General features: G+C 46.8%; 1 protein-coding gene and 1 long non-coding RNA gene across 2 annotated transcripts in view; both read right to left on the bottom strand.

Moving 5' to 3' along the window:
- The window catches only part of DRC3 (dynein regulatory complex subunit 3), a 38,353-nt gene that overhangs the window by 4,230 nt on the left and 7,709 nt on the right, over nucleotides 1-26,414 (bottom strand). The window contains 11 exon segments of the mRNA XM_079132942.1: nucleotides 3,494-3,648; nucleotides 3,651-3,687; nucleotides 5,203-5,205; nucleotides 5,207-5,383; nucleotides 7,280-7,411; nucleotides 13,542-13,724; nucleotides 15,756-15,860; nucleotides 16,216-16,331; nucleotides 17,715-17,865; nucleotides 24,346-24,512; nucleotides 25,943-26,059. Of these exon segments, the coding sequence (XP_078989068.1) occupies nucleotides 3,494-3,648; nucleotides 3,651-3,687; nucleotides 5,203-5,205; nucleotides 5,207-5,383; nucleotides 7,280-7,411; nucleotides 13,542-13,724; nucleotides 15,756-15,860; nucleotides 16,216-16,331; nucleotides 17,715-17,865; nucleotides 24,346-24,512; nucleotides 25,943-26,059 (1,343 nt within the window).
- Nucleotides 23,169-24,337, bottom strand: LOC306657183. Its single transcript, XR_013762722.1, has 2 exons — nucleotides 23,416-24,337; nucleotides 23,169-23,376 (listed from the first exon to the last, which is right to left on the bottom strand). It is a non-coding gene; the product is annotated as an uncharacterized lncRNA (long non-coding RNA).

Raw genomic sequence — 26,414 nt, 5'->3', positions numbered from 1 at the left:
ATCCTTTCTTTGAACACTGCCCTCAGACTCATTAGACATTTCGTCAAAGACTTTGAGTCAAACTACCTATGTTTAATATCACAGTTCTATTGCTTGGGCAGTTTACTTTAATCTCCGAGCCTCAGTTTCCTCATCTGTAAAAGAGAACCATAATGGTACCTATTTCATCATGGTAATGAGATTAAAAGAGCAACTTGGTACCCAGTGTATCTCAAAGGGGAGGCCCACAGTAAATGTCAGCTACTGGTTATGGTTTCACTTTTTTAAAAATATAACTATTTTATTTAGTTTTTTTTTTATTGTAAACAAATGGGATACATGTTGTTTCTCTGTACATGGCGTAAAGGCATACCATTTGTGTAATCATAAATTTACATAGGATAATGTTGTTTGATTCATTCTGTTATTTTTTCCCTTCCCCCCACTCCTCCCACCCCTCTTTTCCCTCTATACAGTCCTTCCTTCCTCCATTCTTGCCCCCCTCCCTAACCCTAACTCTAACCCTAACACTACCCCCTCCCTCCCCCCATTATGTGTCCTCATCCACTTATTAGCGATATCATTCGACCTTTGGTTTTTTGAGATTGGCTTATCTCACTTAGCATGATATTCTCCAATTTCATCCATTTGCCTGCAAATGCCATAATTTTATCATTCTTTATGGCTGAGTAATATTCCATCGTATATATATATATATATACCACAGTTTCTTTATCCATTCATCAATTGAAGGACATCTAGGTTGGTTCCACAATCTGGCTATTGTGAATTGAGCAGCTATGAACATTGATGTGGCTGTATCTCTGTAGTATGCTGATTTTAAAAATATGGAACGCTTCATGAATTTGCGTGTCATCCTTGCGCAGGGGCCATGCTAATCTTCTCTGTATCGTTCCAATTTTAGTATATGTGCTGCCGAAGCGAGCACATTATTTAGTTTTTTGTATGTGGTGCTAAGGATCAAACCCAGTGCCTCATGCATGCTAGGCAATCGCTCCACCCCTGAGCCACAATCCCAGCCCTGGTTATCACTTCTTACAGTCAGGGCATACTGTTGCCCCCAAGAACAACAGGTCACATTGTGTTGCTTACCTTAGCTTAGGCAATAGTCCTGCTGTAACTACAGACATTCCCAAGAGGACAGTCTCCCACTGGTTGTCCCATATGAGGCCTTGAGGGGAGTTCTCCGCAACAGCCCTGCCAGTGAGCCCAAGCAGCCCCTTAGCTTCAAGGCAGAACCCTGTGGCCAAGTGCCTGGGGCTGTGGGAGTCACAGAATGTCTGCCATCTTGAAGTCTATAGTGAGGGGCACAGCACTGGCTCTATAGTAGTGGCCTGGGCTCTGTATCTATCAGACCAGAATCGGAATCCAGACTCTAGTCCTCACTAGCTGTGCCAGTTTAGACCACTTACCAAACTTCTGTGAACCCCAGTCTTACCCAGTTTTGTCCTTTGTATCCTGGAGTGATAATGGCACCTCCTTTGTAGAGTCTTTTGGTGAGATAAAGGAGATCACTTGTGGCCATCAGGCCTAGATGGTGGCAAGCCCCCATTGAGGGGACCCTGTGTTGCTAGCCACTGTGGCTAGCTGCTGCTTGGTCAATAAGTTGTCAGGGTTCTGATAGCAATAGAGATGGGTATCAGGTGGCACTAGGCAGGGATAGCTGGGTGGCAGGGAAAGTTGACCACTAGCACTAGCGCAACCTGCTTCTCTGCCACTGACCTCCAGGGTCCATCTTTTACCATGTGTCCCAGGCATGGGGGAGTGAGCACACTTCAGTCCTGTACCCACTGAGCATCACAGACCTGAGACTGGGACTTCACCAATCCCATGATGGTCTATCTGGGGAGTTCTAGGGTGAGCTGCCTCAGGGGAGCCTACTTTCTGGCTTGGGGAAGGTGGCACTTTTCTGTGTCTGGTCAACATTAGTGGCATAGAGAGGAAAGACTGATATTAAGTGATCCTGCTGTGGTAGGTGTTTGTCTTGGCCTCAAGACAGAGGCCACTGTCTGGTCCTCTGCCTGACTGCTTAATTCTCATCCAGCACCTGATAGAGCAGAAGCTTGGTGAACACAGGCTCTTACCCACTCATCCCAAAGGCAACTCCTGATATCTATACTGGACAATTTACGCTGTTGCTGGCATTAGAATGTACATGGGGTGAAAAGGCCATCCCTGACCCCACCCCCGGAGCTTGTATATATGTGAATAGTCACATAAGAAAATCAACACAAACCAGAGTTTGGAACTGTGATAAGTCTCTGCCTTGATAAATAGGGTACCTGATAGACAATGGTTTCTTAGGAAGGTGATAAGGAAAGGCCTCTCCAAGGAGCTGACATTTGAGCTGAGATCTGAATAACAAGGACTAGCCTGGTACATGGAGACTTAAGGAAAGAACACATTTGCCAGATGGAATATCAACTGAAAGGAGCAAGCCTGGGAGATGGGAACAGCTCAGAGGCTGGGGCACTGAGCATCAGGAGTTTCAGGGTGGTGTGCAGGGATGGCTGCTGTGTTAGGCAGGCCTAGTCCTAAGGCTTGGGTGACTATGGGGAAGAACTAATCCTTCGAGTCATGGCAAGCCAGGGGGTAGGGGGCTTGTGCAAAAGTGCAAAATGATGTGGTTTGGATTTTCAAAGGATCCCTCTGTGTGTGGAGAACAGCCCATAAGAAAGCAACAAGGCCCTGTACACAGTGGTGCTGGGTGGTAATCCTAGCCACTTGGGAGACTGAGGCCAGCCTTAGTGAGACCCATTCTCATTTTTTTTTAAAAGGGCTGGGGATGTAAATCAGTTGCGGAGTGCTTGCCTAGCATGCACGAGGGCCTGAGTTCTATCCCTAGCAACACACACACACACATACAGGAAGCAAGCAAGCCCAGCAAGGAAGCTACTGGGTTTGGTAAATGATAGCAATGGTTTGGCTTGTGTAACATGGTGATGAAGAGAAGAGGGAATGGCAGTGGAATGAAAGGCATGAGAGAAAGCAGGTCCTTGATAAGAACGTGTATGGGTCTGCCCTTTCATCCATGCCTGCATCCACGCGGCTTCCCAGAGGCACACCCATCATGGATACACTGGTGGGATCTGGGACCATACCACACTTTGTGGGGTGGTTCCCACACCCCAGCAGTTTTCATACACAGACACTTTTCGAGGGAAATCTCAGTACTTCTATTTGTAACTACCTCTTTCAGAAAGTTCCAGAAGCCCCTACTGTTTCAGAAACCAAAACTGTTGGAAAGTTGAAACCACCTAATCATGAACCCCTCTTTAATTGGGCCCTTCTGGGTGCCTTATTTGGTAAACCTATTTTGTCCACCAACAACCGTGTAAGGTGGGTTACTGTCTCCCTTTATAGATAGGGAAACTGAGACTCCTGGAGATTGTCAAGCTTACGTGGGCCACCAAGCAGTTGGAAGGCTATCTGGTTTCCATGCCTAGAGCACTCTGCCCTGCCCACCGACCATTGGCCCTGCCCTTGCACTCACCGCACGCACATCCTCAGGCAGGTCCTCATCCAGTTCGCCCTTAGCAGTCTTCTCCAGGGTGTTGATGGCGATTTCCAGGAGTTTCTCATGGTGGTGATTTTCAAGGTCCCGGCCCTGAGCCATTGTGCAACCACATGTTAAGCAAAGCCAGGTTTAGGGCAGGCGGGCACGTCCCTCACCTGTGACTGGAGCTTCTGTCAAGCAAAAGTCCATCTCATCTCAGCTAGAGGAGAACAGACTTTAAGGCTCATGGTGAACTCTGAGATGCCAGAAGCCGTCATCATCTTTACAGATGTCACCCACCTGTTCCAAACCCTAGACCATCCCCAACGATTCTGCCACTCCTTTTTTTCTTTTCCCTCCCTCCCCCCTCCCTCCCTTCCTTTCTTACTTTTTTTTTGCACCAGGGATTGAATCCAGGAGTGTTTAACCACTGAACCACATCCCTAGTCTTTTTTTACTTTTTATTTTCAGACAGAGTCTTGCTAAGTTGCTTAGGGCCTCCCTAAGTTGCTGAGACTGGCTTTGAACTCATGATCCTCCTGCCTCAGCCTCCCAAGCCACTGGGATTACAGGCATGCACCACCATTCCTAGCGAGTCTTTCTTATTCTCACCCCTTCTCTCCATAGCAGCCAGAGTGAGCTTAAGGACGAGGGTAGCCAGGACCCATCTGTCTCTTGCTTAAAGCTCCTGGGAGCTTCCAATTCTCTAATAAGGCCTGAAGTCTTCACAGAACCAAGATCCTCTGACCTACCCTCAGGGCCTTTGCACAGTCTGTCTTTTCTGCCTGTAATCTCTCCACTCCTCTTTCTCCTGGTCCCTTTGGCCACTTATGGGCTCTTACTTAGTGGATCCTCTCTCAGGGAGGCCCCTGGCCCTGGCCTCTGAGTTGGCTGCTACTTACCCTGTGCCTCGAGTGCCACTTGTTACCTCCGCAACTTCTGTCCACTTGCTGGATCTGAGCCCCAAGAAGACAGAACAAGGGCTTGCTTCCAGGTATGATACAGTAAATATAGTTTGCCTCCCAGTGTGACAGGGCCTTGAGTTTAGATGACCGTAGGGTTGATATGCTCCAAATGTAAACTCCTAACCCTAACATTTAACTTGAGGAACACATAATTTGTCAGTGCCTTCAATGTATATGTTACCTAACCCCAGAGTATGTTTGACTGCAACACAGGAGCAGGTGGTGATTTTGGGGTGTCATCTGCCCATGAACATCACCCACCTTGAGAAGAAACAGGTAAGGACTCTACTGAACAGCAGTCCCTCTGGGCATCTGAATGTCACCCTACCAAGTCTACTGTTATCCTGAAGGTTGGGAACCACCTTGGACCCCAAAGAACAGTCTTGAACATTCCATGTGGTTATACGCCTACATCCTTTGAAGCTTTTGTTGGTAGAAAACTGGGTGTTTTACATTCTTCTAATTTCAAAGGTGGAGATCCCCATTAAATAGGATCCTATAGTAAATTTAAATATCCTCTTGGTGGAGGTGTAGATCTTTCTCTAAATCAAGTGGCAAATAGATATTTCCAATAAAAAATGAAATATGACATGGAGTGCTAACTTCTTGCTATCTCTATCAACCTGTTTAGGGCACTAGTGGCAGTGGGGAGGGGGGTGACTCTGCCGATGGCCATCTGGAAGAGAAACCCACTTATTTGCATCTTTCTTAAGATTCTGAAGAAGCCTTGCCCTTCCTTACCTTTTGTTAGAAGTGCAGACACCTCTCCCCTATCTCCCCAAGAAGCCAGGACAACCCTAGAACTGTGTGGTACCTTCTTAGGAGGGGAAATGTCATCACAAAAAGGATATAAGCTTTGGACATTTTCGATAAAGAGTCCCACCAAGTCGATGATGTTCCTTTCAAACATGTTTATAGCCTCCTGGAAAGGATAAAGTTAACATGTTATTTGCATCAGAACAAAAGGTGTTGCTTAGAACTTAGCAGGTGCTTCCTCTAATCACAGACCTTAAGGGGTAGCCACCATCCACCTCCTTGGGAAAACGGTTGAGATCTGACTCTCCCTCTCTCCAGAGCTTTGTGACTTTTCAGCATCAACACGCTTGCCACTGTGAAGATTAAATGCTCTCCTGGCCTTTGTCTATTGGTCCCTCTGCCAGGAACACCTGTCCTGGTCTTATTCCTCTTACCCCCACTACCCCCGAAGACTAACACCCTTCCTTTAGGGCTTCTCAGTGGCATCTATCACTTCCAAAGAAACAGTGGAGGGAGTTGCCAAGAGTCAGCCTGCCTGGATCAGCATCCCAGCTCCAGCACTGTGTATTACTCTGGGAAAGTCACTTAACCTCCCTGGGACTCTACTTCCTCATCTGCAAAATGGGTTTCCTGACCAGTACCTGTCTCCTGGAGTTGGGGTGGGTTAAATGAGCTACTTCACACAAAATGCTTTGCAAGGTGCCTGCAGACAGAAGACCCTCAGGGAATGTTAGTGTTAGATCTTCCACTGTTAGTTGCTACTTCCTGGTGCTCAACAAAGCACCTGTGGCCTAAATGGGACTTAGTGTTGATAGAGGAACAATGGAAGATACAATCGTGAGGCCTATTCCTCTGGGAGCCCCTGCCCTGATCTGCCACACTCCAAAGCCTGCGAGGAAGGCCAAGGGTACAGGGCCAAGAACTGCCTGCAGGCCAAGCAAAGGAGACATTTTTCAAATGTGTATGAGCACTGCTGTAGTGAATAAAAATAGGGTCACTGAAAAGCATGACTGTCCTCCCAGCCTTTTGGCCACTGGTAATACAAGTAGGACAGCGCATGGTTCTGGGGAAAACGTTTGGAGGTTGAAAAGCGATCTCCCTGCTTGTAAAGGTCGGGGGCTGCTAGCAGGCCCTCCCCTGGTGCTGCGTGTTTCTTCTGCAGTGCTCGAGCATTTCCCAGCAGGGAGCGAGTGGCTGCCGCGGGATGTGATGGCAAAATCTATCTCATGTCTGAGGTGTCACTTGACGTGTGAGGAATTGATTAGGCACTATCTCTTGGCCCAGCCACGGCAGCATCTGATGAGGTTCAATTCATCACACCACTTCCGACTCCCGGCCTCCGCTGCCAGAGAACACACAAGTCACCCTGGCTGCTAATGAATTTTAGACAGCAGCGCTTTTCATTTCCACATCTTGCTATTGAGTTGCAGGCTCCTCGCATCGCCAGGGAGACAGCAACTACAGCCTGCGATGCGGAGGAGCCTTTGTTTGGTCCCTGAGTGGGGGTTTACTTTGTCTTGCAAGCACTGCTCTTTGGGTCTAATAGAAAAAACCTCTCTGCTGAGGCTCTGGGCTCTTTCAGAATGAGAGGAACATTCTAGAGGAATGAGCTCACCTCTCATTCTCCACAAAAGCCATTTCCCATCTAAATTATTAAAATGTATTAAAAGCAAGGGCTGGGGGTGGGACTCAGTGGTAGAGTGCTTACCTAGCATACATGAGGCCCTAGGTTCCATCCCCACCAACTCTCTCTCTCTCTCTCTCTCACACACACACACACACGCACACACACACACACACACACTCACAGAGTTAAAAGCAAACACAGGGGCTAGGGCTGTGGTTCAGTGGTAGAGCCCTTGTCTAGCATGTTTGAGGTCCTGGGTTCCATCCCCAGTACTGAGGTGGGTGGGTAGGGGGGAGCAAACACAGGAACAATGAGCAGGAAAGTTTCAGTGTGACATGCTTTCGAAAAGAGGAACACCCATGGAGGCTGTAACTCATAGACAGTTTTTCAGCTGGACCACCAGGTTCTTGCATCTGCACCCAGGCCCAGCCTTACCTCCAGCTGCTCTACCAGCTGCATCTCCAGTGTCATGAGCACATTGAATAGCTCAGTGATGTCCTCACTGCACTCCATTATCTTCTTCTCAATGTTCAGCAGATCAGTCTCTTCTCGAATGGTATTTAAATTCTGGAAACAAAAGCCTGGGCTTTAGGAATCAACAATTAAGCACAGTTAGTTAATGGCAAGTGGCAATTTGGTTTTGCCTAAAGTTCAAGTCTCAGTTCTGTCATTTGCCAGCTCTGGGAGCTTGTGACATTAGTATGTTATTTTGAGTTAAAGGTGTTTAAAAACCTGGCATAAGGGCTGGGGAGATAGCTCAGTTGGTAGACTGCTTGCCTCACAAGCACAAGGCACTGGGTTCTAATCCCCAGCACCGCAAAAGGAAAAAAAAAAAAAAACAAAAACAAAAAAAACCCCAGCATGGTGGCATACACCTATAATCCCAGCTACTTGGAAGGCGGAAGCAGGAAAATTGCAAGTTCAAGGCCAGCCTGGGTAACTTAGTAAGTCCCTGTCCCAAATAAAAAATTTTAAAAGGGCAGCGGTGTAGCTCAGTAGTAGAGTACCCCTGGATCCTTCATCGAAACGCAGTACTAGGGGGGGAAGGTGCTTGAAAAGCAGTAGCTACATGAAGGGAATGCTGACCTTCCCTTCCCTAGCTGAAAGCAGGAGAACTTCCATGAGAAACCGTGCCCTTCCTGTACCAGAAGGAAAGAAGGCATTCTTATCACTACGGATGGGGAATCAAGGCCAAGGGAATCTGAACCTTGTTCAACTAACCCTGATCTGTCTAGTTGCTTCTCCACCATTAACTGCCCCAGCCTAACCCTTTTATCTTGTCATATTGTCACAATTTACTATGTTTTGTCCCATTTAGTATAGTCATATGCCATATAATTATCACGTATATGATGTATCACATATGTGACAGTGGTCCCATAGATTATGAGGGAGCTGAACAATTTCTATCACTTAGTGATGTCATAGCAGTCACAGTTTCACAATAATGAAATCACCTAATGACATATTTCTCAGAATGCACCCCATCATTAAGTGATGTGTGACTATGTATTAAGCTTTCAGCTCTAAATGCTCCTTTGGGTCCTTCCTTTTCTTGGAGTGCTCCATGTACATGTGAAAATTACTAAATAAAATTTGTGGGCTGACAATTTAGCTCAGGAGTAGAGCACTTGCCTAGCATGTATGAGGTTCTGCATTTCATCTCCAGCACTGAAAAGAAAAAAGGATGCTTTTCTTCATTGATCTGTTCAATGTCAGTTTCATTCTTGGTCCTAGTTGAAGACTCTAACAGGTTATGTGTGAAATTGTACCTGCCTTTCAGGGTCAGGTGAGCCTGAATTTGAGTCCTGTCTAGATCATTTATTAGCAAGAAAGAGCTACTTTTGTTCTCTAAGCTTCAGTTTCTCACTGTTAGTGGGGATAAGAATCTGAATTTTGCAAAGTCCCAGGAATAGGAGGCTTTATACATGAGGTACCTGACAACAGGTGGGGATTTGATTGACAGAGGCTCTGAAAAAAGGACATGGATCAGGAGAGACACTGGGAAAAAAGTGTCACAGTCCATTTTGTGCATCTGTAACAAAATACCTGATGCTGGTTAAGGTACAAAGAAAAGAGGTTAGGGCTGGGAATGTAGCTCAGTGGTGAGTGCTTGCCTAACATGCATGAAGCCCTGGGTTTGATTCCCAACACTGGGGGAAAAAAAGTTTTTAAGCGCACAGTTTTAGAGGTTGAAAGTACAAGATTGGGTGACCCTATCTGTTTAACCTCTTGTGAGGCCTTTTGGCTGCATCACAACATGTGGACAGCATTACACAGTATGACTGCATGTAGGACTGGCAAGTAACACATGTGCAGAAGAGGTCACATGGCAAAAGCAAGTGAAAGAGAGCGAGCAGAGCTTGCTTTATAATGACCTGCACTCTCAAGGTAACTAATCCAGTCAGAGGAGAGTGAGAAAAGCATTAATCCCTCCCATTGAATTAATCACTTCTTAAAGGCACCACCTCCCAACACCATGCCTCAATATGAATTTTAGCAGGGACAAACTATATACAAACCACAGCAGAAAGACAGTTCCAGTCTTTGAGGGAATCAAAGGGACCCACACAGAATCCTAGGGAGCAAGTGGAAGCCAGTGGAAGACAGCTGAACCATTTGGAATGAGACTATGCTTATAGCTGGAGGGCAGCCTATGGGCCACCAGCACAGCCCCTGAATACCAGCTGTTCACCACTAAAGGGCGTGGGCACATGAACAACAATGTCAGCTTGTTTTTGTCAATACTTGGTATTAGCCATGAAGGATGAAGCAAATGGAGTAAATGGGTGTGATTCAGTGGGATGCAGGAAACTTATGATGGCTCCCAATCTGGAGATAAGCAGGCTCAATCCCTATCTCAAGTTTGTGTTAAGACAAATTCCCAATGAGTGAAGATAAAAACGTGAAAAGTAAAACTATGAAAGCACTAGAATAAAACATGGGAGACTTTTAATAAAAAAATTCTCAGAGTGGAGCAGTTCTTTCCAAGTACAACCTGAAAAAAAGGTTGATAAATTCTACTAAATTAAAAAAAAAAATTGGGGCTGGGTGTGGGAAGCCATCCTTATCTAGCAGATTCAGATGGTTCCCTGTCTAGTTCCCCTAAGAGGATGGTTCCCCTAACTCCACCCTATCCTGTCCATCACAGAAGCTCCTCCTGGTCTTGGCCTCCTTTACCTGTGTATCTATAAATAAAAGTGAGCTGGGCTACTCCATGTCGTTAGAGGCCAGAGCTGGTATGGCCAGACCCATCATGCCCCCTCTCATTTAAAAAGAGTATTGGCTCTTGTGTGTTTATTGAGTAGATAAGTTTATGGCAATTGATTGATAAGCAGCCAACATCATCCTCCGGCAGTTAACCCTTTTCTCATCCACGTAGGACGTAGGTGAGAGACCCCCACAATTGGGGTTGTGGCTCAGTTGTAGAGCACTTGCCTGGCATGTGTGAGGCATTGGGTTTGATTCTTGGCACCACATATAAATAAATAAAATAAAGGTCCATTGACAACTAAAAAATATTTTTTAAAAATTTTATGGGCTGGGGTATATAGCTCAGTAGGTGCTGCTCACCCCCACTTAAATTAAACAGGGTGCACCAGGTTAGAAAGCATGTGGTCTCATCCTATCAGGTTTGGAAGGAACAGGCCCTAAGGGGTGCAATTGGGCAGAAACCATTAAAAGACCCAATGCTTAGTTCCATTTTTAGGACTTCATTCTAAGGGTCCGAGTTGGACCAACTTATTCATAGCAACACTGTTTCAAAGAGCAAAAGGTTGGGGAAAACTTCATTGTCTATTATCAGGAACTGGCTAACTCCAGCTCATTTAAGCATTGAACTATCTTACACCTATTTAGAAAATGAGGCAATATTCAGTCTTCATAGTCTCTTCAAAACGCGTAGAACAGTGCATGCTTGTTTTCATGTCACACACACACACACACACACACACACACACACACACACACACACACGGGAGGGAGACTGACTGGATCCTCTGGTGAATAGTTTCCACTCTTGCCAAGTGCACCTTTCTAAAAGTGAATCTGATGACACAAGGACCTGCTTGGTCATTATTTCATGCTGACATTGCTTACAATGACAATGACAGGGCTTTCCCTGTCTTGATGGATTCTCTCTGCAGTTCTTGTTATTCTATTTTATTTGTGGTTCCGAGGATTGAACCTAGGAGTGCTCTACCACTGAGCTACGTTTCCCCAGCCCTTTTTATTTATTTTTTATTTTGAGACAAGGTCTTGCTAAATTGCTGAGGCTGGCCTTAAACTTGTAATCCTCCTGCCTCAGCCTCCTGAGTAACTGGAATTATAGGTGGGCACCACTGCACCTGCCTCCTCACTACAATTCTGTGAGGGATTGTCTCCATTTCACAAATAAGGATATGGATGCTAGGAGCTGGTCAGTGATATTTCTCTGGGTCATCAGTGAGGGTCTGTATGAGTCCCAAGCTTTAACTGATTGCACTGTGACCTCAAGACATACCCTGCTGGCTCCTGTGTATGATGAAGAAGCTGCAGAAGAGCAGGACAAAGCTATAAGAGAGGACCTATGAGGGGAGGGGTACTGGGGCCCTCAGGGACCATGAGGTCTTGGGAAATTCCAAGTCAGTGACTTCAATTTGGGTGGAGCATTTGAAGCACGTGGAGAATTCTGGAAAAGACCAGTGCTGGGCCAATCCTTAAGTGTGTGCACCTGGGCCCAGCAATCAACTTGTTTCCAGGCCCATTAGCTCTGATGTGCAGACTGAACAAGAATCCCTGCTCTTGGTTCTAAGAGGAGCACTCAGGTTAGCAGGCCTTTGAGGAGTCATTCTGCTCTAAGGCAACCCCTGCAGCCCCAGGCAGTGAGGGGCACATTCTGAGTCAGGCTCAGCTTGGTCCTTGCTTTTCCAAAGGGAGTAGTTGTTGATAGGATCAAGGCCCCCTGGCTTCAGGAGGAGCTACTACTTGATGTCCCAAACCCAGTGGCTACAGAGACCAGGTAGGAAATGCTGGGGAAGCCAGGTGCAGTGTTGCACACCTATAATCTCAACCACTCTGGAGCCTGAGGCAGGAGGATCATAAATCCAAGGATTGGGTTGTAGCTCAGTGGTAGAGTGCCCCAGGTTCAATTCCCAGTACAACACATAAACACACAAAAAAGAAAGAAAGGAAGGGAGGAAGGGAGGAAGGGAGGAAGGAAGGAAGGAAGGAAGGGAGGAAGGGAGGGAGGGAGGGAGGGAGGGTGGAAGGGTGGGTCAGAAGCAGCTGAACAGGACTGGAGGACTTGAAGCATAACTTGGTCAGTCCAAAGAGGACAACCCCTATGGTAACTGCCTTCAAAGAAGGTGGCAGCTATGATTTTCCTGACAAATCTTCACATTTCCAATGTCAGCAGGATGCTTAAAATGGTTTGCAAATGTGTCCCTCTGCTGACAGTTTCTGGCTGAATGCAGTAACACCCCTCCCTCGAACATACAAAGGAGAATCTTGAGAATACATTCAGAACCCAAGGCCCCATTTGAGAGACTTATGAGGTAAGAATGGGGTTGGTAAGCTGGAGGGCTGGGAAACATGGGAATCAGTTGCCATCTCCATTGTATCTGAACTGGCATTATCGGGGGACTTTGTTCTACTTTAAACTAAGTTTTCAGCCAGGAGTGACTTCATGGGCTCCTTGAAGCCTCTGAAGTTGTAGGTAAACCTGCAGTCTTCTGAGGAGAGAGAAGGTCCATATCATTCCTTAGAGTCTCATGGAGATCTGTGACTTAAAACAAGTTAAAAATACTATCTTTAAAAAAGATGCTGACTATGCTGGACATAGGTGTGCTTATAGTTCCAGCTACTCAGGAGGCTGAGGCAGGAAAAGGATGGCTTGAGCCCAGGAGTTCAAGGTCAGCCTGGGCAACATGGCAACACACCATCTCAAATAACAATAACAACAATAATAATTAAAAAAAAAAAAACAACTGCCATCAGGTACAAATATTGATCTCTGCTTGGCTCTGCTTGAACAGGGTCCTGAACACCAGGGCTTCTCCTTTGCTGTTCCCCTGGGTGGGACAATTTTCCTGTACCATGCTTGGTCAACTCTCTTTGTCCCATAATCCTCAGCCTTCTCTAAATTCTTCAGTCTGAGTTAAGGAACATCCAGGGAATCCCCAAGGCTCCCTGCCTGCCCTCTGGGACATCACTGACCATTTGGCTCACTCAGGTGGGGGGGCCTAGACTCAGGTCTGAACATATCAGCAGGTGAGAGCTCGCCAAGGACAGGAACCACAGCAGCATGGCTGAGCATCACAGGGCCAGGCACACGGTGGGGCTCAGTAAAGTTCTGCTAAGTGAATAAACAACCCAAAGACTAGGAGGATTGTCATAGTCATTATAGTAGTGGTACAAATAATACCATTATAAAACTAATGATGAGATGGTGGGAGTGAGCAGGATCTTCAATCCCAGGGACATCTTACATGATGGAGACCTGAGGCCCCATACTGCTCTGTCATTAAGCAGTGGGGAGCTGAGACTGGTGGTGCAGGGGTGAGGCTGGGCCTTGGCCCTGCCATTTAGCTGCTATATGATCCTAGCACATGGAACAGTGAACATGACCTTAGGGGTTGTCATGGGGCACAGGAGTTGCAGACTGTCCACAGCAGGAGGGGCTTGTGGCACTCAGAGCATGAGGCCGGGGAGGACCTACCATCAAGTGCTCCTCCTCGAACTTAGCAATCTTGAGTCTGCCCTGCTCCTGGTTTTCTTGGATGGCCTCGTGGATGCACTCATTGAAGGTGTCCAGTTCTGCTTTCCGCTTCTCCTGCTGTTTCAGGCCGTACTCAAAAATGTTCAGGCAGATGATGACAAATTTGTCCTTATAGGTGAGTGGCCATTAAGGAAGCTCGAGACTGTTTTGGGAGCAGGCAACTGATGGGCATGACAAAGGGGTTGGCCCCTCCCAGCACAGAGCACAGACTGTGTTCTGAACACTGTGCTCAGGGCTCAAACCCAAAGCTACACATGACCCCTTTGACAGATGGAAAAACTGAGGGCCCAGGGAGCCAGGATTGGAGGTTGGGAGCATAAGATGGTAGTTGGGGCATCTCTACTGTCAACCAGAGGAATCCAGGAATGGGGATAAAATGGGGCCACGAGGGGCCAACCCTGGCTGGGAAATAGGCATCGTGTGCTTTTGTCTCTGGTGTGTTATCCAGAAGAGCACTTTTGGTGAGGCCCTATCTAAGTGCTCCTGAGGGAAGATCATGTGGTCAAACCAGACCATCCAGGTTTAGGGACCACACTGGCAAGTCACTTCACCCCTCTGGGTCCCACAGTCCTCATCTACAGCTGAGGGCACAATAGGACCTGCCACATGGAGTCCTTGGGAGGAATCCTTGAGGTCAGGCAGTTGAATCCCACAGGGCCCTGTGGGATCTTGTGAGGGTGGAAACTGATGCTTGGGGAGATGAAAATGATTTGCCCAAAGTCACACACAGAGCTACAGCCAAGAGGCAGACCAAGGTCACTTGAGGTTGAGTAGGATAGGGGTAGCCAGGCCAGGCAGGGGCTCCCTCTGTCTAGCTCTTCCTTGCCCCCACCTCATTCTTTTCAGAAAGTCTGAATCTGAATGAATTTACATCCAATATGAAAACTGTCAAGTTTCAAAATAAAGCCATCTGCGTCAAACCCTACCCAAACAGAGCTGGGGAAGGCCATAAAGGGAGGGTTCTCACGTACAATTTTCCTTATAACAGAAACTATCACAAGGACAAGTTCACTGCAGAAGGACACTAGTCACTTAACAAGAACACTTGCCTTTCAGGTGCAGTGGTGCTTGCCTGTAATCCCAGCAACTGGGGAGGCTGAGGCAGGAGGATTGCAAGTTTGAGGCCAGTCTCAGCAACTTAGTAAAGCCCTAACTTAGTGAGACCCTGTCTCAAAATAAAAATAAAAAATAAAAAAGGAGCAGGGTGTGACTCAGTGGTTAAGTGCCACTGGGTTCAATCCACAGTACCAAAAAAAAAAAAAAAAAAACCCCAAAAAACAAAATAAAACAAAACAAACCCACTTGCCTGCCATGCTAGTCCAATCCAGCAACACAGACTGCTATGACTTTAAGACAAATTTCACCCAGTAACTGCTGGTACCAGTGAATGTTCACAATTTAGTAATTTTTCTGTTTCTTAATAAAACTCTAGCCTTTCCTCTGTTTTCCAGATATACCCCAGGCCATTCTGGTCTGCACATGTTCCAAACTGCAGTTTGGAAATTGTTATTCCCAAATAACAGTTATTTTATTGGAGATTTGTCTCTATTTTCCTGGATGTTGATACCAGAGACAATGACTCCACAGATCTACCTGGGACTAACTGTTTCGTCTCAACCTTTAGGGTCTAAGAATGCTTCATGTCTACCCTGAGTCCCTCAGTTTAGGGAATAAGCCCATGGTTTGATCATCATGGTCACTGCCATGATGACAAGTGACAACCACACCCTCTGGACTCCACTTGACTGGGGGAAGAATGCAGGTTCTCAGGCTCCACAGAAAATGGTTCAAGTCATGGCTTTTAATGGAGTAACCTTGGACAAGCCGACAAGCCACTTCACCTCTCCAAGCTTAGCTTCCCTGACTGTAAAGTGGGGTTAGTAACACACCTATGTAGTGGGATGCTTGAAGAAATTTAAAATATTATATCCAGGTGCACAGCAGGACAACTAGATTGAATTTCCCTCATGTAGCTCAGCTGACCTGGCTCCACTGCTTCTTGGGTACACTGTATCAAGGGGCAATTTTACCTCCCAAGGTCTCATGGGGAAACAGGCCCCAAACAGAAGAAACTTGCCCAAAACAGGCTGGTGGCACATAGACTGGGTTCGTATCAGAGGAAGCAGCAGGGAACTGGGAAGGATATGCCCCTACGAGCTCTCCCACGCCAGGCAGATAGGACAGCTTGCCGCCCTCCACATCCTCCACGTACATGCTGTCGAAGAGGTAGGAGCCATCCAGATGCTCAACGAATGCCATCTGTGGGCAGAAAACACCTGGATGTGGTGACCTCAAGCGAGGTCCCCAGCCCCTCTCATGGGTCCCTGTAAGGGCCCACCAAGCAGGGGCCTATCCTAGGCCCTGGGACTGTCAGACACACCCTTGGGCTGCATCTTCCTCCTCAGAATGCAGGTGGAAGCACCATGTGGAAAGGGAGGAAATACCAGGGAATGGGCAGACCAAGTTGCAGAGGGGGCATCAGGACCTGTAGATGAACTGTGATTTACATGGTTTTGGAGCCTCAGGATCCCTGGAGATCTCTGTTCAATGTGATTGGTGGGCTCTCACAGCATCTCTGGGCTGGGCCGAGGCAAACCACCCTCTCCAGTGGTACCTTGTGTTCCTCCAGCTTCATCCGCCGGGCCTGCTCTTCCTCCTGCCGGATCTGCATCTGGTTTTCCCGGTGCTTCAGCTCATCAATACTGTACTGGTGCTTCATCTCCGCCAGCTCTTTCTGACAGGGAATGAGATGTGGCATTGTTACCAGAGGATGTTTCGTCTGAGCCACAGTGACCTCTGCTATCCTGTGGCCTCCCAAGCATGGGATCCATGGATGGGTCCCTTTCATGAAGGTGGATGAGAATGGTTTGTCATCTTCTTATGACCCTTTCCAGGCATCCTGAGTTTAAGGGGAATCAGGGAACTGGGAATTCACGGAGTTGGGAAGCACTCTAAGCACCTTGGGTTCATCCATCCCCTGCTCAGTCTGAACTGCTCCTACATGCTCCAGGGAGCACCAAAAGTTGTCCCCCTGCCTTTGTCCTATAGCACCAAGTGGGCCAGAGCTTGGGGTGGGCTGTGGCTGGCCCCAGATCTCACAAAATCATGAACAGGAGAGTTTCAGATGTCCCTGCTTTATGGAACTCGGCTTTTATGGTCTTTTTCTTACTATTTATGTTGATGATTCTAGACAAGTCTCTAAACTGTGGAAGGAGCCTTGGTTTGCTCAAGGTACAAGGGGGACAACGAGGCTATGCTGCCTGCCTGCCCTAGACAGAAACTTCTGAGGACCCAGGAGAAAACACCTGGGAAGGGACTTTGAACTGTACAGTGTTAGTCTGTCCTGTGTTTTTATAACAGGCAAAATATACCCAAATGGGTCTTGGGCCTATTCCAAGCTTTTGAGCCCATGTTACATTTCAAATTATTATCTAAATGAGAAAAATAAAACTTAAAAGTCTTGGAATTAAAAATCTTTTTTTGGGGGGGGGATATCAGGGATTGAACTTAGGGGCACTCAACCACTGAGCCACATCCCCAGTATGGGGGGTGGAGGCCAGGCTCTGCTACCTGAGACCTGGGGTCAACTCCCAGCTTGACCACCACTGGTCATGAAACACCAGGCAGGTCACCTCACATGTGTGTCAGCAGCTGATGAACACTAGGGATGAGAGCAGGCCCACCTCACAGTTTTTGGTGAAAACAACGGGAAAAAATGCCAAGTGCTTGGCATACAAATGCTAAATAGCAGTCAGTCATTAGTACTGCTCTTGGGGTCTGCACAGACTTGAGGTGATCCTGGCAAATACAGTTGCCAACCCTCCTTTAGCCTCTTCAACATCTTCACCTGGAAAAACAGACAAGAGCTGTCAGGTGACCTTGGGGCAATATATGGAGGAGGCCCAGTCACCAGGACACATTGGAAATAGCACCCAAAAGGGTGCTGCTGGAATTGCTCTGAAGAGACAGGTAAGGGAGCATAGGAAGAGGGAATTGCCTCTTCTCTTTTCCTAGATGTGGACAGGGAAGATGACTTTCACTTCCCTGTGAAACTTGGGCTCCTGAAGACTGTCTTATGGGAGAAGGGGGCGGTGGGGAGAGAAAAGGAGACACTTGCCGCGTGCTCATCAATGCGCCGAAAGTCCAGGTACACAAGATCAGGAAGGTAGGCATAGATGAACATTTTGTAATCCTCTGCCTCAGCGATGGGGTTCCCGGAGAGGCTGAGTGTCCGCAGGCACTTGAACTTTCGCAGGTAAATGATCTAGGGAGAAGCGAGAAAAAAGACACCAGTCCCCCATTTTTGGATGTGATAGAGCTGAAAGCACATCTAGTAGCATCTCTCCTTGGTACTCTTTCAGAGTCTGCAGCCTGGCACAGCACCTGCTGGACGGACAGGCAAGGAGGGGCAGGGGCTTCCGGTTTAGACCATCAGTGAGGCAGAGACTTTCCAAAGTATCAGTCAACTGGGGCTCCAATCCTAGCTCTGGGACTTAGGACAAGTTACCTAACATCTGTGAGCCTCAATTTCCTCATCTATAAAATGGGCATAAAGATATTGTGTGTGTTATAGGTGTTGTAAAGAACAAACTATGAAAAGAATTTGTAAGTGTGTCTGACACCTACCCAATAAAGGGCAGTTATAGTTGGATGTGGTGGTGCGTGCATGTAATTCTATCAGCTTGGGAGCTGAGGCAGGAGAATTGCAGTTCAAAGCCAGCCTCAGGAACTTAGCGAGAACCTGTTTCAAAATAAAATATTTTTAAAAAAGAGCTGGAGATGTTGCTCAGTGGGTTAAGCATCCCTGGGTTGAACCCCTGGTACCAAAAAAAAAAAAGGCAGTTATAATCAGTGGTCACTCAGAATAGGTGTGCCTTTGTAGATTGCTAAGTCTTATGAAAGGTTCAAATCTCTTAAATGAAATGGAACCTGATTTAATGGTTAGCCTCGAAATCACTGGATAACAATGAGTGGAACATTCCCCTCCATTTCCTATACCCTAGTTTTAGTAAAATGGGGGAAAAGTCAACCACATAGCTAATACTTCATGTGATAGCATCATTTGAATACCTAGATGTTGTGTTATGCAAAAGATAGAAATCTACTGTGTTTCTCTGAATGAATTTCTTTCAGCATTTATTTGTTCTTTTGTTCAATAAACGAGATAAAGCACTTAGAAGGCCTCTGGCAGGTACCATAGTAGCCTTGAAGAACAGAGTTAGGAACAAGGTCCATGGGTCCTTGCCCTAATAACAATTACAATTTATGTGGGGGTGAAAATATTTTTAAAAAATACAATCATGCTATGGAATCAACCTAGATTCCCTTCAATAGATGAATGGATAAAGAAAATGTGGTACATATACAAAACAGAATATTACTCAGCCTTAAAGAAGAATGAAATTATGGTATTTGCAGGTAAATGGATGGAAATACAGAATATCATGCTAAAGTGAAATAAGTCAATCCCAAAAAACAAAGGCCAAATATTTTCTCTGATAAGTGGATGTTGATCCATGGTTGGGGGTGGATAGGAAAGAATGAAGAAACTTTGGATTGTGCAGAGAGGGTGAAGGGAGGGGTGGGACGGTGGGGATGGGAAGAACAGTAGAATGAGACAGACATTATTACGTATGATTACACTACTGGTGTGATTCAGTACCATGTACAGTCAGAAGAATGAGCAGTTATGCTCCATTTGTGTACAATGTGTCAAAATGCATTCTTCTGTCATGTATAACCAATTAGAATAAATAAAAAATTAATTTAAAAAACAATCATTATCGTTTGGGGCAAATGCTATAAAGACTGTAAATATGGCACAGTAAGAGAAAATAACGGGGAGGTCTTTTTCAGTCAGGGAGCTCAGAGGTCTCTCCAGGGAGATGACATTTAAGCTGAGACCAGGGAAAGCACCTTCCCAGAAGCCAAACAGCACAAGCAAAGGCCCTTAGGCAGCAGAGAAATTGGCACATACCAGAAACTAAGCGAAGGCCAGGGTGGTCACAGATGTTGGGAAGGGGCTAGAAGAAAGGATACAAGATAAGATTGGCAACAAGGTCAGAGGCTGGTTCACATAAGACCATATAGGCTGTGAGCAATGAGAGTTTTGTTGGGGCCAATGGAAATCATTGATGTTTTAAGTATGTATATGGGAAGACAGGATCTGGTTTAATGTTTATTTGTTTTTCAGTACTGGGAATGGAACCCAGTGTACATGGTAGGTAAGTGCTCTACCTCTGAGCTACATCTCTAGCCCCCTTTTTATTTCATTTTGAGACAGGGTCTCACTAAGTCGCCCAGACTGGCCTCATTCTTGGAATCCTCCCACCTCAGCTTCCTGAATAGCTGGGATTATAGGTTGGCTTTGGTTTAATTTTTAAGAGATCTCCCAAATGAGGTTCCATTTTTTATATTTTAGATTAGTGAAAGAGGAAGGTATGATAACAAAATGTGTTGAGAAGGTGAGAAGGAACAGGACACACCATCATTGCTGGTGAGTCTGTAAATGTTTCCACTCCAACAGAGGACAATTTGGCAAAGATTCATCAAAATTTAAAATGTGTGGTCCCTCTGACCTAGCAATTCCCCTCTAGGAGTTTATCTCCTAGAGATTAACTGATCCAGGTGTAAAGCAACTGTGCTCAAGGACATTCCCTACCTAAGGACTTCCAGTACAGTATACATGTATTGACACCAGGCTGAAAACAACCTTAATGTTCATTTCTAGGGGACTGGAAAAATACATCACATTGTGTCTAGGCAGGGGAAATGATGACTCAGGAGGAGAGAGGGCAAGTGAAGCCAGGTATGTGAAGGGTAGCTGGGTAGGCATGACAAACACGCACAATGCTTAAACACAAAATGCCTGGAGAGACACACATGTAACTTAGCAGTAGCTGTGGCCCCAGGAAGGGGAAGCAAGGACCAAAACCAGGAGGGAGGGGCTCTTCCTTGTGTACCCCAAGTTCTGCTTACGTGTCTGTGTTTTTAATGCAATAAGCAGGTATTCAAATAAGCCTACTAAAAAAATGACTAGAGCATGTAATTAAGTGGTAGATAGAACAGATAAAGGTTAAAGGGAAAGATGATCAGGGTTAGAAGCTAATACCTGAGAGCTCTCAGTCAGGACTTTCTGGGTCAATTAAAAAACAGGGCTGGCACCTGATTAGGTAAAGAGGATCCAGGGTCCCTAAGGACCCAGGATACAGCCAGGCCTTGGACCTTCTGTCTTCCTCTTTCTCTCTGGGGACCAGCTATACCTGCCTCTTGAATACTCGCAAAGAGATCTAGTACCTGGCACTCCACTGGGAGAGGGTGATGGAATTTCTTCCTGACCTTGCTGGGACAGGATAGGAGAATACCCAAGGCCAAGGAAGGGAGTTGGGCATCCACAGAAGGGCTGGGACATGTCCACCTCCATTCCCTCTGCACCCTTTAGCACCTGTGCCTGGTTCTTTGGAGGGATAGGGTCTCAGGCTTTGTTACAGATTAGATGTGAGGTATTCCCCAAAATCTCATGTATGAGACAATGCAAGAAAACTTAGAGGTGAAATGGTTGGGTTATGAAAGTATTAACCCAATCAGTGTGTTCATGCACTGATAGGAATTAACTCGATGGGGAATTAACTCGATGGTAACTAGGCAGGCAGGGTGTGGGTATAGGAGGTGGATCCCTGGGGGCTTGCCTTGGGGTATATATTTTGTCTGTTGAGCAGAGCTCTCTCTGCTTCCTGGGTGCCATGTTCCCAACTGTTTTCCTCTGCTACATGCTTCTGTCATGATGTTCTGCCTCACTTCCCACCGTAAGGAATGGAGCTGGCCATCTATGGCTGAGACCTCTGAAACTATGAACTCCAAATAAACTTTTCCTCCTTAAAATTGTTCTTGACAGGTCTTTTGACCACAGCAACAAAAAAAGCTGATAAAATAGGCTCCGTTAAAGTTTACAATGTCCAAGGGCTAACACATTGGAAAGGATTCATTCACATGAAGCCCTGGGCTGTAGGATGTACCAAGATAGAAATATATGCTAAATGCTGAGTTTCAAGCAACAAGATTTGGGGTTGGGCATGCAGTCCAGTAGTAGAGCACTTACACAGCACATGTGAACACTTGGTTTTGTTCCCAAGCACCGGAAAAAAGAAAAAAAAGTCTGGAACAGTTTGAGTTTAATCAGCAACCTGGAAATTCCTGAATAATAATCACTTTCCATGTATCTACATTTGACATATAATGTTCTCTAATTGATTCAATCCTCACACCAACTCTATGGGATAAGAACTATTAATTCCATTTTACAGATACACAAACGGGCACAAAGAACTCTTTCACCAGCTCAGGGTCAGACAGCTGATAGGTGACAGCACTGAGATTTGAACCCAGGCTAACTAAATCTCAGCCTCACCCTGCCATCCTATTGGCCAGAATTTGGGTTTCCTGAACCTACAGAGCAGAGGACAGGCTGGACAGTCAGGACCCAAACCTTGAGAAGGACACTGCTTGGATTTAGATCCTCCTGTCTCGCGTGCAGGGCAAACTTTGAGACTCTACCACCTCTAGGGTTTGGCTTGGCTGGTCAGACTTAAACACAGGTGCTCAACCCATCTCAGTCCATTCACCTTGGCTACCCAATCTGGCCATGTCTTAGCTGTGATACTGGTATGAGGTTAGGTGTAGGGCCTAAGATGGCCCAATTAGACTGAAAGGACACCACTGGGGGTAGATTTCTCAACTCTCTGTCCTGTTGGATATAAACAAGGAAGCCTATGACCCTGATTGCAATCATGAGAAGCAGCCTTGGAGAGATGCTGAGGACAGCAGAGCCCAGAGGCTGAAGGAACCTGCATCCTTGAGACCTATTGATAAACTCTCCCTCTTTGCAGTGTCAATAATCATGCCACCAAATGCCCCTGTTTGTGGCAGGTGCAGCTGTGACACTCTTGTTGACAGCTCTCCATTCCATCATTTGCTTTCTGTGTCATAGAGGTCTCTGAAGTCCCAAAAGGCCCACTCCACAGCTCAGAAGTCAGGAAGGGAGGAAATAAATCCCCCGGGGCAACCCTCGCTGTTGAGGGACAGCACTGCAGATTAGTGCCTAAGGCTTCAGCCCTTAGGTGGTCACTTCTGGGAAGCACTCTGCTATTGCTAAGGCCCAGCAGAATTGAGCCCCCATCACCTGCTGCAGCAACCTCAGTGACACCCCACATTCACTGCAGCCTCCTGCAATCACCTCATTCCCTCTAGCTTCCCAATGTCACCTCACAATCTGTACTGAAACTATGCCTTGGTTCCATTTTAGCCTGTTTGTGACAAACTTTTATGTTACCTGCAGGCCAAATGTCCTTTTTGGTGGCACCATTTTGCACTAACCCATTCACATGATCTCCTTCAAGTTCATTTCATGATGGCAGTTTTCCTTCCTAAACATAGGCCTGACCTGAATATATCACACACAAAAAAGTCCTGCACCGCCCTGTCTGCAGCGAGTCCCCAGCTAAGCCCCAGCCTGCAGGTACCCTTGACTTCTAGGGACCCTGGGCTCCCTAGAAGCAGGCAGGCTTTCTCGGTGCACTTTCAGGCCTTTGTTCATACCATCCCCTTCCTTGGGATGCTCTTCCCTTTGCTGGATGGAAAATTCTCATCTTTTAGTGAATCTGAATCCAGTTACCTCTTGTCCCTTGATGCTTTCCCAGGAAGGATGTCAGCCATGACAGTCCATTCATTAAAAACCTGCTTTAGCCTAACCCTGGACCAAGTGCTTCATGTTTATTACCTTATTTGATTCTCACGAGAGCCTGGGAAGGTGGGCTACAATTACTCTCACCACTTGACAGACAAGGAAACAGGCATAGAAAGCTTGAGCCTTACTAGGTTTAGATCTTTCTGTCTGGCACACACCATGAGCTGCCAAGACCACATCATCTCCTGGGTCTGGTCTTGCTGAATACATTTAAATATGGGTAACAACTTGAGCACTTGACCTACCCCAGGCCATGCATTTAAGCCACCCAAGTGTGCAGCTGAGATGTGAACTTCTTAGGCCATCAGACCTAAGAAGAAAAAGGAGTCTTGGAAGGGTTCTGGACAGCTGCTAGGATGGGCGGCCCGGTTGGAGAAGCAGATCAGGGACTTGTTAGGTCACTACTGGTCACCTCTGATATAGGACCCTTGTGGCTACTGCTGGGGTCTCATCCCTAGCAGACTGCTGTGAGCCCCTTGTGAGGTGTGCTCAGGGCAGCCCACCTTCCTTCCCCTCAGATGACCAATGTCCACAGTTACACAGACACATCTCTGGCACCCTGGCTTACCTTCCTACTTCCCACAGGTCTTGTTTTATTTGCTTCTAGCTTCCTGTCACCTGTGTCTTGATTATGTGGGTGTGTGAGCTAGTCATTCTAAAGGGACCATATCTTGTACATCTCTGTACCCACTGAACACAGGACAATTGGCCCATATCCAATAGGTTCTCGGCCAATGTTTAAGTTAATATGAGACTCAGAAAGTGACTTGACTGAAACAGAGGTTGCAAACTTGTACCAGAGGTGGGATTTGTTGGGTTAAACATGGTATTTAAACATTATCACATTCCTTGTGAAATAATCTGGATGTCTGCCCTTTCCAGGCAAAGGGGGAAATCTGGAACACTCAGCCAACACTTCCCCTTGCCATGACCCCTGACACCATTCCCAGATTGAGTCCTGCAGGTACAAGTGAGCATGAGTCCCTATTTCTGGCCACTCACATTCATCATGTTGCCAATTTGGTTGTTGCCCAGAGACAGCACCTGCAGCTTGACCAGAGCATCCAGGGAGTCAATCTTGGAGATCCGGTTGTTGAACAAGCTTAGGTCCTCCAGATTCACCAGTGTGTCCAGCCCCTCAATGGCCTCGATGTTGTTGAAGGACAGATCTGGGAAGGGAAGAGGGTTCTGAGAGTGTGTTGTCTGAGCTAGGAAGGAACTGTCCTGAAATAAAACCACGAGGGTTACTGAGTGCCAGGAATTGACTCACTGTCTTAATAGCTTATGGTTCTAGAAGCTTGGTATGGATTCTTCCCTGCAGCTGCATGTTTACCACCCTCCCCAGTTCTGCTGATTGTCCTCTCGGGGACACATCTCTGCTCTGACATAGTTCTGGGATGAAAATGCTATCAGGCCTGAAGAGTGATACCTTGGGGTCAGGGGTTCACTGTTGTGGGGTGGCCCTTTCGTGACGTCTGTAGGCACTTGAGCAAATCTAGCTCTTGTCTGCTTAGTGTTTACCTCTTTACCAAGTGTGCATCCTCTGACAACAGCCCTGAGGCAGCTTTGGATTTCTGGGGCAAGAGACCTGGACCCGAGAATCAGAAGACTTGGCTATGATCTGCTTCTACTGCCTGCAGCATGACTCAATCAAGTCAGCCTCTCTGAGCTTCAGTGACTGCATCTGTGAAATGGCAGCATAATTCTTGCCTGTAGAATTGCTGTCACTCCAATGGTCAGCACAAATAGAGCTGAGAGTGATTTACAAATTGGGAGATGCACTGATGCCCCAGGTTTTCCTTGTTACTGGGAAGTAGATTGACAGAATGGAGGGAATGTGAATTTGGGGGGCAGATAGGAGTGGGCCTAAGTCCCTGCTCTTCTACTTCTTGGTTGTGTAGCTCTGGGCAAGTGCCTTGACTTTCTGCACCTTGGCTCCTCTTCTGTAGATTATAATAGACACCCATCTCCTAGGATTGTTGTTGGGTGTCCACCAGCATCATACCAGATGTGAGGGGGCTCCTAAGAAGCCAGCAGGTGGACACAGTTCATCAAAAACCCCTGTGGGCTTGGCAGTGAGGACCAGAGCTCTAGGATCAGACAGAGCTGGGCTGGTAGTCTGATGTCCCCACTTACTCACTGTGACCTCAGTTTGCTCATCTCTATGATGGGAACACTGTGTGGAGTGAAAGGTCTCATAAGGAAAATGCACAAGCCCGCACTTAGCACGAAGTTGAGAGTTCACTGCATGCCACTTCTGCCACTATCACTTGATCATTTGGCCCCTCTAGGCAAGTTATCTGCCCACCTGTACTTAGATTTAGATTAAGTGGGAGTCCATAGCTGTCCTTTGTGCCCTATCCAGACTGAGGTTATGCAGGTGGGTGCAGAATGTTCTGTCCTGATGTGTCCAAGCACATCTTCGTCATACTTTGCCACGTATAAGCCCCAAGCTTTTAAAAAATAGTTGCTTTCTGCTATCCCCAAGCTGATGATGGGTCAGCAGCTGAGTGTCACCATGATCGTCTTCTGGGGAGGTGATAACCTTGGCAAGGTGTCACATTTGGTTAGGGCAGACACATATAGGCAAGGGCCTTACCCAGCCAGACAAGGTGTATGAGGTTCTCCAGACCCTCGATCCTCTCGATGATATTGTTGTCCAGCTGCAGCTTTCTCAAGTTCTCAAACTGCCAGAGATTGTCTATGCGAAGGATGTCTGAAATGATGGAGGACAGTGCAGCCTTGGGTTAGGGTTTGGTGCCAGCACACTGGGGGCTGAGACAAATCCCCTGCCCTGCTCTGGAGTATGCAAGTATCCTGGAGATGTGGACTAAGCATCAAGGACCACTGTCTCCCTATCAGTGCTCAGTGTTGATGAGGATCAGGACTGTCACTCAGGGTCACAGGAGGACCTAAGAGGTCCACTGGGGACAGGGCCAAGCGGGGGTCATTGTGGGGGTCAGTTTGACCTGTCCAGGGCAGGAAACTCACTCACATTGCCTCTTTGTCATGCTGGTTCCCCAGGAGGCTAGTCCACCTTGGGACTCAGGCCAACTCAGGAGCATAGGTGG

Source organism: Sciurus vulgaris (assembly GCF_902686455.1).
Source record: "Sciurus vulgaris genome assembly, chromosome: 3".
Classification (NCBI taxonomy): Eukaryota; Metazoa; Chordata; class Mammalia; order Rodentia; family Sciuridae; genus Sciurus; species Sciurus vulgaris.
Note: the sequence above shows the minus strand (reverse complement) of the source record. Positions and strands in the feature narration are given on the sequence as shown.